This window comes from Zootoca vivipara, chromosome 5 (assembly GCF_963506605.1).
Source record: "Zootoca vivipara chromosome 5, rZooViv1.1, whole genome shotgun sequence".
NCBI classification, from domain to species: domain Eukaryota; kingdom Metazoa; phylum Chordata; class Lepidosauria; order Squamata; family Lacertidae; genus Zootoca; species Zootoca vivipara.
The window spans coordinates 43,157,863-43,170,161 of record NC_083280.1 but is presented as its reverse complement, the minus strand read 5'-3'; the positions used below and the strand labels follow the sequence as shown (position 1 = coordinate 43,170,161).

Genomic DNA, 12,299 nt, shown 5'->3' with positions numbered 1-12,299 from the left:
AGCCCAACACATGTCTTGCCACCTTCACTTCTGGGACACCCAAAGAGAAATCATGAGAATATGACAGTTTCGGAGAGGTCAGCCCAGTTATGTAACTTGTCCAGTAGGTCATTCCTCCACATTTAACAGGCAAGAAAGCTGTTCTCAGCTCACTGCTAACAGGGCCCTCAGCTCAGCTGTTCCATCTGCCATCAGAAGTATACAACCTTCCCATAGTAGTACTAATCCACTCAGTGATTTAACTAATATGTATTCAACAACTATAATGGATCCTTCTGGAGCTGCTATGATGCACACCATGAATGAATATTTAACAGCAGCCAGCAAAACCAGCACTTAGGATAACCATGGTGACAATCACCTAAGACACAGTTCACGCAAAAGCAGGAAAAGGTAGGTCTTTTTTCTTTTCTTTTCTTTTTAAATCACTATGCAGAAAGTTACTATTTATCATAGCTCAACCCCTGCAGCCTTGACCCTTTCATGAAAGAAAGCGTGGGTTTTTTATTTTTTTAAAAAATTGAAAATTGTTTTTAGTCCATGTCACAAGCAAGATGCAGAGGAAGTGGTTTCAGACTGTAAGCCTGTTTGCAAACTCCAGTTGCTGGTAAAGAACCCAGAACTACATGGGCTGGGGGGCTTAACGTAATCCTTTTGAGGCTAACCAAAAGGAAAAGTGACCTTCCATTTTGAAGTATGAGTCAATGATTACTAAATTGCAAGGCCTGAGGAGGTGGAGTAATCCTGGCATGCTTTAAAAAAAATTAAAAAAGAATGAGCCAGAAATCTTGGGAGCAAAGCAAAGTAATGCTCATGATTACTAAAAGGACAAAGGAGAAATAAAAAGCAACAGTGAGAAAGACCTTTAACGGTAGTGATGCAGGTCAAGATTAAAATTACTCTACTATTGTTAATCAACCTCCCAGCAGTAGGAAGGCGGCGCTCACTATGCCTGTCTGCAGCCGTCTGTGAAAGACAGAGAGAGATGAAGGTAAGCACAAATTTTGCCTGCTGTATATTTTAAAAAAAAGTGTGTGGGCGGATACATTTGCAGTGAACAATTTGAAAGAAAGCCTAAGCAGTTCCCAACCCTCAGCATCATATGGAATACATATGCAGAGGTAGAAGACATGATTTTTTTTTAACAGAGGCTTTTGATATCCATGGCAACCAAGAAGAATTTATCCTCCCAGAGAAGAATGCTCTTCTGCTAGGATATCTGAGTGACCTGAATAGCAGCTACAAGAGGGTAACACACACTGCTCTCACCCAGAGATGCTTACAAACTGAGCTCTATTCAAGCCCTTCACGTTCTGCCATTAAACCATTTGCGACACATAAAGAAGTCAGCACACACACACACACAGGGAAACAGTGAGGTCCAGTATAGACAATTGATGCTATTTTCTCCAGGATAACTACCCACAACTTTGCTCATGCAACTGTGCATTGTCCTCCTGTTTACCAAGGACATCTGCCTTCCCACATCATAAAAACAGATCCAGGGGAAATCTCATTTGGGGTCAGTTTATGATCCAGCCACATGAAGCCATCATGCTGTGATTCATTCTTACACTTGGTGGGGTTCCAGATGCATTTAAAACCTTGGCTTTGAACTACAAAAGCTTGAGTTTTCTCTGGACAAAGTGAGGACAATTGCTACATTTCCCAGGGTATAAACACATCAAGATGCAGGCAACTGGAGCATATGCAGAAGAGCTCACCATCAGAAGAAGGTGGTGTGGTCCCAAGAGGAGTGACTGGAGTTGTCGGAGTCGTTGGGCTTACTGGCATTGTCACCAAACCAATTTCAGGATGACTCTAGGAACCAAACACATGTAGATCAGTTATGTTCCACGCAGTCCATACCATACTACGTAAGTTTTGTTTGCTGCACCCTCATTCCAAGCTCAGCATTGTTGATATACCTGATGAGACCTACAATCCCTACAGAAATCTGTGAGTTGGTGTTTATATTATAATAAATAACAATAATAATAATTTATTATTTATACCCCGCCCATCTGGCTGGGTTTCCCCAGCCACTCTGGGCGGCTTACAACAGAAAAATGAAATAAAATAATAAAATAAGGGTTGCCTTCAGATGTCTTCTAAAAATCTGGTAGCTGTTTTTTTCTTTGACATCTGATGGGAAGGCGTTCCACAGGGCGGGCGCCACCACTGAGAAGGCCCTCTGCCTGGTTCCCTGCAACTTGGCTTCTCGCAATGAGGGAACCGCCAGAAGGCCCTCGGTACTGGACCTCAGTGTCCGGGCAGAATGATGGGGGTGGAGACGCTCCTTCAGGTATACTGGACCGAGGCCATTTAGGGTTTTAAAGGTCAGCACCAACATTTTGAACTGTGCTCGGAAACGTACTGGGAGCCAATGTAGATTTTTCAAGGTGTTTCTAATAGAAAAACTTGGGAAGTGTCCCATTCAATCTTTCACTATTTTGTAACAATTGAATTGACAGCACAATTTGGGGGATGTTCTCTTTCTCACAGCCTCCAAAATACACAGTTGCTGCTGAAGCAGTATTTTCCTCCTGTCCTTATAGTTCCTATCTTAATGCATTCCTCCTTAAAGAGCAAGTCAACGCATCACGTTGCCACCCAGCTGCTTAACCCAGGTGCTTCCAGAGGACAGGGCTACATAAATAATAATGTTACAGATTTCCCCTGCCTTCTTCTACTAGTTCTTCTCTGCATTTCATCTCAGCCAGCAGCCCCCTCCCCCCCAATCTAATTTCTGATTTAACTTTATTCTCCATAGGGTTCCATTTGTATCACTGGCATTCATGAGAACAGGCAAGGTTTCATACTATTCTATTTCATATCCAACAGTGAAGTAATGAAGTCTGTTTCAGAGTGCGCCTTTCATATCAATGCATCTCCAAATGTTCTCTCGGCAACAAGCAGAGCAATGATTTGAAATGTGTTCTAGAACTACCAATCTGCTTTTAACTGCACAACGTTTCATGGAAGTTCACATAGGGGTCTGCCGTGGGAGAGATCTAGAAAGTCTGGTTTATTAATGGGCTCTTACCAGCCCATTTTGTAAGAGAGCACATCGCCAATGGTTGTAGACCCAATTTCAGAAAGCCATCTCTAGGGCAAGCTTTGAAACATACAGCCCATTGAAAATCTTACAGGCAAGAAACTCTATTTCCATGCAATAAAATGATTGCATGCTGCTATAATAAGGTTTTATAACTCCTGAGCCAGCTAAGGGATAACAGCACCACCTAGCAGCAGCACATTGGCACCGCATTTCTAAAACACATATATCAATGTAATTTTGTGCATGGTACAACAACTCCCCAATAGCTCGACCAAAAATCTACTAAAGCAACATATACCCTCCCTGTTTAGCTCTGCTCTGTGGTCTCCAGCCTGTGCACATATACAGTATGAGCCAAACAACTTAAACACATATGAATTACACAAGTTTTAGCTGTGGTTCCAATACCAGCAAACACACATGAAAAGTAGCCCTGTTCTGTATGCTAACATACACACACACACCCAAACTTGATGCAAACTTAATTAAATAAAATACCACTACATTTACTGCACTCCAGAACAGAAGCCAATCCGGCGAGAACTGCCCAAGCAGAAAAATTAAAACTCAGCTTTTCACAAGAGCCAACATGCAGAAAAAAGCCAAAACATATGTAGCTCAAGATTACAAGAGCACAAACAACGGAGCAATGATGACTGGAAATGCCACAGCCATGCCAGTAACCTTTAAATCAGGTGAGAGGGCAGAATGCTTTTTACTACTGGTATATTAAATAAAAAAGAATGGCCAGAGATTGAAAACAACATTCAAAAGACCTCAAAAGTATAGAGCAGGTTTCAACTCTAGTTGATGGACAGAACAATTTAATACCCTTAAATCTAGGGGACCAAAGCCATTTCTGCCTTCCCAGGCCCAACTGAGGTAAAGCTTTCTTGTTTCAGGACTAGCTATCCTTGCCTGCAGGGTGTTGATTCCCACCAATGTACACTAACTTGGGGAAGACTAGGATAAAAGAAGAGCCATTTGGTATGCAAATACTGCACAAACAATCCTCCAGTTTTAAACTAGCTTGAGGCCTCCCTCCTCACTTGGTAGTCAACAGGGACCTATCACATCCTGCTTCAGGATCATTTCAGTAACAAACTAGTCTGAATCTCACCCTCAGGGCTCTGCGTCCATACAGTACTCAGATTGGGGTGGGTGGGTAACAGAAAGTAACAAATAAGCATTGTGCATTTGTTCCCTAAGCCATCAAATTCAGAAGAAAGCCTGCTTCTTGTGGCAGACAAAAGGCAGGAAGAGCTCCAAAGTCCATTGGTACAGCTATCTCCAGCATGCTGAAGCTATTTTAGTTTGCATTCCAATCCTCAGGTGCAGAAAAAGGAATTTCACCCCACCTGTGCCAATACAGTGATGAAGTTTCGGTTCAAGTGAACAGCTTCGTAAAGAGCCAAAAGGATAGCCTCATTGGTTCTACAAAAAGAATGTAAGAGAAAAAGATGTGCTGCAGTAAATGACTGTAAAATAATGGGTCACTTCCCCTGCCCTTACTACCCAGCAACTTTGGATACCCAGATTGACAAACAAAGGCATATTTATATTAGAAAGTGGGGTCCCTCAGAAACCCACCCCCTCATACACATTAACAAATCTCACTACAGCCAACCAAAGACAACCAACCTCTCTTACCACCAAGGAAGCATAACAAGCGAATAGAAAGAGAACCCACACAAGTGACGCTGACACAAAACCGCACACATACACTAAGTAGAATAAAAGAAGCATTGCCACCCCACCCCACACCCCATTCCCCACCCCACTCTTTTCTTCCCAGTCTAATACTGCATGCAACACTAATGTCTCACAACAATTGTAACTGATCTGTAGAAAACACAACTTGAAAAAAGCCAATACATGTATTTTTGTAATCTAATAAATCTTTAATAAAATTTATTTTTAAAAGAAAAAAAAAGCTGGGTCCCTGCAGAGTATTTTCCCTCCCAGGACTTCCAAACCCACTACACACCTAGCAAAAATCTACACATACCCCATATGCATTGATGGAAGGTAACTTTTACTTTATAGAAATGTAGTCCGCTCCGCCCCCCCCCCCAATTTATTGCAGCACTTAACATTTATTTATTGCACTTCACATATAGCACCCTGCTCTAGTTATCCCCAGCCCCAAATAAGAAGGAAGGAGTATTAAGGACAAAGGAAAGATCATAGCATCTACAACCAACTGGTCAACTTGAAGCACATAGGGTAGGTATGGCACCAGAAGGTTGCAGGCATCAACAATGTTTTTGTTTGCTTGACTGTGGCAAAATTTCTGATATGGTCATCAGTGTCAAATAATTTACTTGTATCTGCTCAAAAACATGGATACCCAAATGCCATGTATGGTAACTCCTCCTTCCTATTTGCCCCCATTTCCATTCCAGTTTCAGTGCATAAGAATAGAAATGCTATACCCTAACCATCTGACTAAAGCTTCTGCTAATTCACTCATGTACCAGACTGCCTGCTGCCATCTCCAGTACTGGCTGCTGAGCTAGAGTTAAATTCCTCTTGCCTTATATTTTTAAGCTATATGTCAGCAATGGATAGCAATTTACACTCCTCAATCAAAGCAGCAAATTGCTATCTGCTGGGTGCACTTACTGGACGGAGATTTTCTCATCTGCATCAGCTATGAACATGCTGCCCACCTGTGGAAATAAGCAATATTGCACAGCATTAGGATCTATAAAAAAATTTCCCTCAAGCTAAGCAGGCACACAATTCTTAAAGTAAAATGGACACTACAGTGGAACCTTGGTTTACGAACACCTCGTTTTACAAATTTTTGGTTTACGAACTATCCTAACCCGGAAGTTAGTAAACCGAGGTGCCCGAGGCCTACTGAGCGTCCGATGCTTTCGGGGAGGCCGGGCCTTCGCTCCGATGCCTCCTGGAGGCCCGGAGCGAAGGCCCGGCCTCCCCGAAGGCATCGGCGCATAGGCCAAACCTCCCCGAAGACACCGTAGCGTCCGATAACTTCGGGGAGGCTGGGCCTTCGTTCTGATGCCTTCCAGAGGCCGGGGAGCGCTTTCATGACTGGGCTGCAGCCATGGAAGCGCTCCCCAGCCTCCGCGAAGGCATCAGAGCGAAGCCCCAGCCTCCGCGAAGGCATCGGAGCCAGGACTTCACTCTGATGCCTCCCAGAGGCCGGGGAGCGCTTCCGCGACTGGGCTGCAGCCGCGGAAGCGCTCCCCGGCCTCCGCGAAAGGGGTGTTTTTCCTCGTATAGAACGGATTAATCAACTTTCCATTACTTTCAATGGAAAAGTTCGCTTCGGTTTATGAACAGACTTCTGGAACCAATTGTGTTCATAAACCGAGGTACCACTGTATATATTTTCAGGGGAGTCAGAGTCATAGCCTAATGTAGCATATATAAGAAAGTCATTTTCATTTTCTTTTACAAGCATTGGACTGGGCCCCTGCCACAGGAAACCCTGACCAGCAACACACACACACACACACCTTACCATGTTGGTCAAGGCTGAGAAAAAGCCACTCTGGTGTTCTTCTTCCTTGTCTTTATACTGCCTAAAAAAAGAGGACAGCAACAGATAGATCAAGCCATGATGCTGCCAACCTATGTGTGCAAAAAAGATTTGACCCAAATTCTTAACAGTATTGAAAGAAAAGAGGAATAGTCAGCTTTCACCCACTTCTATTTTCAAAGGGTGCCTTCCAACTCTACAATTCTATTATTCTAAGTAACTGATCCCACGTAAGAGCTCATAGGTGGACATTAGAGGTGGTGAATAACGAAGTTGATCCACTCTAATCATTTCTACATGGTTATATATTTGTTTATTTCAAAAGTCCTATAACCAAAATAGATTTTCTGTCAGAAGCAATACACAGTGATTCACTTAGTCTTCTATCAGTGGGGGAGCAGAAGATGTTAAAGACAGTTCACAAAAAGGTACAGCCAATGGCAATTAAAGGAAGAAGAAGGTAAATGCAATCCTGGCAGTTCCCCTGTGAAACCAAACCTCTACTATGCAAGGCGAGAAAGCTGATTTACTGATTGGAATGACAGCAAGAATACAACGTCTCATAGATCTAGACATTTCCAGGCTGCCGAAGCAAGCGGCTGACAGGCACATCGGCAAGTTTTCTCAGAAGGGAATGTTAACTACTTTTGCTGCTGTAAAAAAGAGACATGCCTTAACTTGACTTACCGGTTGTATTCTGATAAAGCCTGAGCAACTACAAGACCCATTCCCTGTAAAAACAGAGCAAGATGTTAAGTTCTACTCCCTACAGATCACAGCCACACAGCAAGTGCAGAGCAGAGACAGAGCCCTTTGCCCCCCAAAAGCTTACTCTCCAAATTACCCCCAACAATTGATAGCACTAGATCTATATAAGATACAGGGATCAGGCTTCTGTCATTATCTGACAAGGTCATATCTGCATGTCCCTCTCCATGTAAGACTCATTTCAAGTAAGCCAGTATTTTGTAGTACTAAGAATATCAGATCGGGACTGGATGGCCCAGGTTCAAATCACTATGCAACCTTGAAGCTCACTGGGGGGCAACAGCACTCCCCTCCCCCTGGGCTTAATTTATTTTACAAGTTGCTGAAGGTGTGAAATTATGGTGGGAAGAGAACTATGTATGCTGCCTTGGGTACTCTGGAAGAAAGGCAAGATATTAAAATAATGGAACTAAAATTCTGTATTACCGGTTCTATAGGCGAAGGCAAAAGCTATGTCCCCAAATTAGGACTATTCCCTTTGGCAGGAGAAACATGTGGAAGCTTCATATAGCTACAGATCCCATTAACTTCTCATTCAAATATTTTTTGTTTCTTCATTAAATATTTTATTGCATTCCTTATATCATAGATTTATTCCTCTCTCATACACTGTGGAATACTTCAGTCAGGATCACGGAAATCAGAGCTTCTGAAAATGTCTTGGGATTTAAAAAAAAAAATTAATTCAGTTCAGCTCCTTGTTGTATTCCGAGCCCTATGGATAACGTGCAATACTCACAGCACTTAATCCATTATACTCACATTGAGGGTGGCCTCATCATCTATGATGGACAGCTTCACTATATAAGGATTCACAGACTGTAGTGGGAAGAAGGAAAGTCATGGGTTATCATGGGTTAGCTTAGTGACTCAGCAAAGCCAACACAGCTTCATGCAAAGGTCTTGCCCGTCTTATGATGCCAGGGGACACACGTGCCTGTCAATTTAAACCACAAGACTCTAGATCCACTCCTCCTTTCAGTGCAGTAGCCTCACATACAAATGAGAGCCCCTCCAAGATACTGAGAGTCATGGTCACATTTTACACATTAGCCATCATTATTTCAACGGTTAGGGAAACAGTAAACAAGCCAATATATTCAATACCGCATCCATCTGGTGCCAATGTCCATCAGTGTAGCAGTTTTCTATGCTCCTGGTTGACAGCGTTCTAAATAAAGAGGTACCCATGTCCCATACATACATACACACCATGCAACACTCATTATGGAGAGTGTCTAGCACAGACTGGTTCATATATGAGAGATAGACCAGCGCAGACTGAAACATCTGGGACCAAAGGAATTGTAATCCCATTAACAACAACCTTATGCTCACAGCTTTGGTTTAGTTCAGTGATTGTTATCAAGGCCTAAACGGAGCCAAATACTGGGAAGGGAAAAGCAAATACTCCAGAAAAATTGTCATTACAGGATGGTAATGCAAAATACAGAGAAGCATTGTCATCTTAAGGACAGATAAATTCAGTGCGCTATGAGCTTTTGGAGGCAAGTACCTACTTTATCAGACACAAGGACAGGGATAACCAGAAAGCTAGCAGACTAAGAGACAAGCTAAATGCAGCAGACTGAGGAATAGGTAAGACAGCTAGAACCAGAAAAAAGTCTGACAGTACACCCTATGCATATCTACTCAGAAGAAAGTCTCAATGAATTCAATACTAAGTGTATATAGGAAAAGCTTTACCTACTTCCTATCTGTGTTCTGACAGCTGTTACAACACAGCAGGACAAAAAAATGGAATTTTCTTTACACATATGTACACACAAATTTAAATATGTTAAATCTATTGTAAGCCACTCTGAGGGTCACTGACTGAAGGAACAGCAACAGCTAAGTCCCCAAATAACTAACATATTTCAGACCTTTTTGAAATCCTTGTGCATGAACCAAAGGCTTTCTTCACTCAGGAGCAGTTCAAAGGGCAGAAGTCAAGACACTGGGTATTTTGTGAAATGATTAAAAAATTATTATTATTGGCATCCTTGAAGTGAAGACCCTCCCCTTAAATATGAGTGCCTCGGCACATTTCAAGTGTCTTTTCTTCAGTCATGCATAAAAGCAACTCAGAGCCACCCTAGTAACGTCAGGATCACACCACCACTGAACCAGACACACAATTTCCAACCTATGCACAACATTACAGGTGTTCAGTTTAGTACTTTTACTTTAAAAATATAAGTGATGTTTTCTCCCAAGTAAACGCACTTAGCACCAGGGCAGCAAAAGGAAACACAATGCTATTCCTGTAGTCATGATGTTGCCATGAGTTAAGTACATTTAAAATGAGAAACTGAACATACTCAAGAGGATTTATTTGTTATTTATCAGGGTTAGTAGGGTTTTGGCCAGGGGTCAAAATATAGTCCGGCCCCCCACAAGGTCTGGGGGCCAGTGGACCTGCCCCCTCCTGAAAAAAGTTTGCTGACCCCTGGTTTTGGTTCTAATAGATCAAGAATGTAAGTGCTGAAGCACAGGGGTGAAGAGGGAGTGCACCTGCCTTCCCGGCTATGTGTGTTTTATTTTCTCTGTTGATTCTCCTCCTCCTCCTCTTTTCCTGGGGAGGCCATGGATTTCTTGGTTGCAATACTTTGCAGTTTGGAAAAACTTAACTCTTGCCTAACTCCAATTCAGTCCCACATGAGTCATGAGTAATCCACGAGGAAAGGTACCGGTAGGAAAGTATTTTTAAAAGAAGGGGGAAAAGGCTAATATGGACTGGTATCTTGTAACATAAACCCCAGCATAGCATACTGCCCCCAGCTCTGCATCACAAGAACACTTAAAATGGAGGGAGGGATGAAAACATACCTCACAAATTTAAACTTAGGAAAGGTGGGAGAACAAAAAAAAACACCTAATCTGTGGAAAGTGTGCTTCCTGAATGTATATTCCAAACATGGCACTGCTCTCTGCAGCAAGAAATTAACAATATGCAGCTGAACCTGTTCACCTATTTGGTGTATAATCATTTTAAAAAACAACCTTTTCATCTCCCAGGGCAGAATTAATAAACAGAATAGCTTCGCCCCTAGGCCTCTGCACTTTCAGATCTTTTCTTTTACACAATCTTTACGACTGTTCAATGTACTCAAGGCATTTGACCTTTCTACATAATTACCTTGATTAGACGAGGAGATAGCTTTGAAGATACACTAAGATAAGCAGAGCTTTGTTTCACCTAAATGGGCTATTTGGTCCTGCACCATAATTTCCCATTACCACTTTGGGTGCAAGGGCCTGACACAGCAAGGAGATCCTATCAGTGAGGTCTCTAATACCCTCAAGGCCTAAGCTTTCTACAAGAACAGCCACACCTTGTTCCGTGTCTTCCTTTACTTATGGGATAACACAGTTGTTCTTTTGGAATGACTTTACCAAATTCTCTGGTGAATCTTGGTTGTCCTTCAATTCCACAGCTATGAATGTTTATCTACTTGCACTTGATGTGCTTTCGAACTGCTACGGTAGGTTGGCAGGAGCTGGGACCGAACAATGGGATTCGAACCGCCAACCTTCCGCTTGGCAAGCCCTATATTTTAATGATAGTATTTTAATGATCGATTCTTCTACAGTATGTTTTTAGCAGTTCCTATTTTTTATCTGTAAGCTGCCCTGAGTCCCATGCATGAGGGTGGGGGAGAAAACAATCTCAACCCCTACGTGCCCATTCAGATCCTGTTCTCCACCGCTGTGTCAGAGATCGCAAATGGAGGATAATTTGATTCATGCCTTAGTCTTAACATGCCATATCCAGATTAAAGATAAGTGTTGGTTTCATTCTATTATATTGTTTTTCACTTTAAACATTCATGTATTTATAGAGATTTACATGTTCTGCCTTAGGAGTCAACAGACAGCAGTACCCACCTCTCAGTTTAAGATTATGAAATTACTTGTTTTTATGCTTCCAGAAAGCTTCATGCTTAGGTGTTGGCAACAGGATATCAAAGGGCCCTAAACTAGAGAGGAAATGAATCTATAGATTTAGGAAGGCCCTACCCACTGCTAAATTGCTGCAGTCCATGCAGTCACCTGGGAATAAAGAAAGCCTTTGAAGGTAGCAATCAGGCCAATGGAATGAAATTTTATGCTGGCAGGAACAGTGTCTATAAATCAGATTAACGATTTTGCAATAAAAAAATATTAAGGTGAACCTGGATAAGAAATAAAGACATCAGCAAATATTCTGCTCATGTTGAAGCGCATTTAAAACTATGTTTTTGTAAGCAACACTTGAGGGTTTGTTTTTTAATAGACAAGCATTAAAGTCATAAGCAACAAATACGCTCTCAATGCAATTAGATTTCCTTAACTTAATGGAACAATTTAGCAGCCCACGAGGCTCTGGGAAAAAAAAAAGAGAGTATGATCAGCGACAGTGTGGTTGAAATGAAAAGACTCTCACAGCTTACATTAAAAAAAAAGAGGAAAATCCCCCATACCCTCCCTCCAACAGAAGATTTGCAATGTTGGAGGCATGAGGAAAAAATCTACTATTTTCTCAAATCATACTAACTGCTTTATACAGCACCACATACATATAAATTCTCTCAGCTGTAATGCAAAGCCAAGACAACGCCTAGGAGAAAAATTAAGCCTTATGCAAGCCTATTTTCCCCAGGAGGGATTTCCAAATGACTATCTGAAACAGACTACTCCTGTGACCCTCATCTAATAGCAGCAAAACAATAACCTTTTCTTTCTCTGAGGAGATTTCCACTGACCTAAGTTTGCTTTTAGATTTGGGAATGCTATTATTAGCATTGTTTCTGACAGAAGTATGCATTAACATCCCAAAGGGACTACAGAAATATGAAACAACCTGATACATCTTGTTTCCACGTCCAGAAATTATGGATTTCAGCATCTATTAGATAATAGTGAGATCAAATCCTGCAGACTAGGCAAAATGATAGAAGCCATAATAAAAATACT

The 12,299-nt window shown here is 41.9% G+C and overlaps 1 protein-coding gene across 3 annotated transcripts in view; it reads right to left on the bottom strand.

Moving 5' to 3' along the window:
• ARMH3 (armadillo like helical domain containing 3) overlaps positions 1 to 12,299 on the bottom strand; it is a 124,339-nt gene that overhangs the window by 95,148 nt on the left and 16,892 nt on the right. For all 3 annotated transcript variants that reach the window (XM_035133314.2, XM_035133312.2, XM_035133313.2), the window contains 6 exons: positions 8,103 to 8,159; positions 7,260 to 7,303; positions 6,555 to 6,615; positions 5,687 to 5,733; positions 4,420 to 4,495; positions 1,725 to 1,821 (listed from right to left, as the gene is read on the bottom strand). In XM_035133314.2, coding sequence (XP_034989205.1) covers positions 1,725 to 1,821; positions 4,420 to 4,495; positions 5,687 to 5,733; positions 6,555 to 6,615; positions 7,260 to 7,303; positions 8,103 to 8,159 — 382 coding nt within the window. The remainder of the gene's footprint in view (positions 1 to 1,724; positions 1,822 to 4,419; positions 4,496 to 5,686; positions 5,734 to 6,554; positions 6,616 to 7,259; positions 7,304 to 8,102; positions 8,160 to 12,299) is intronic.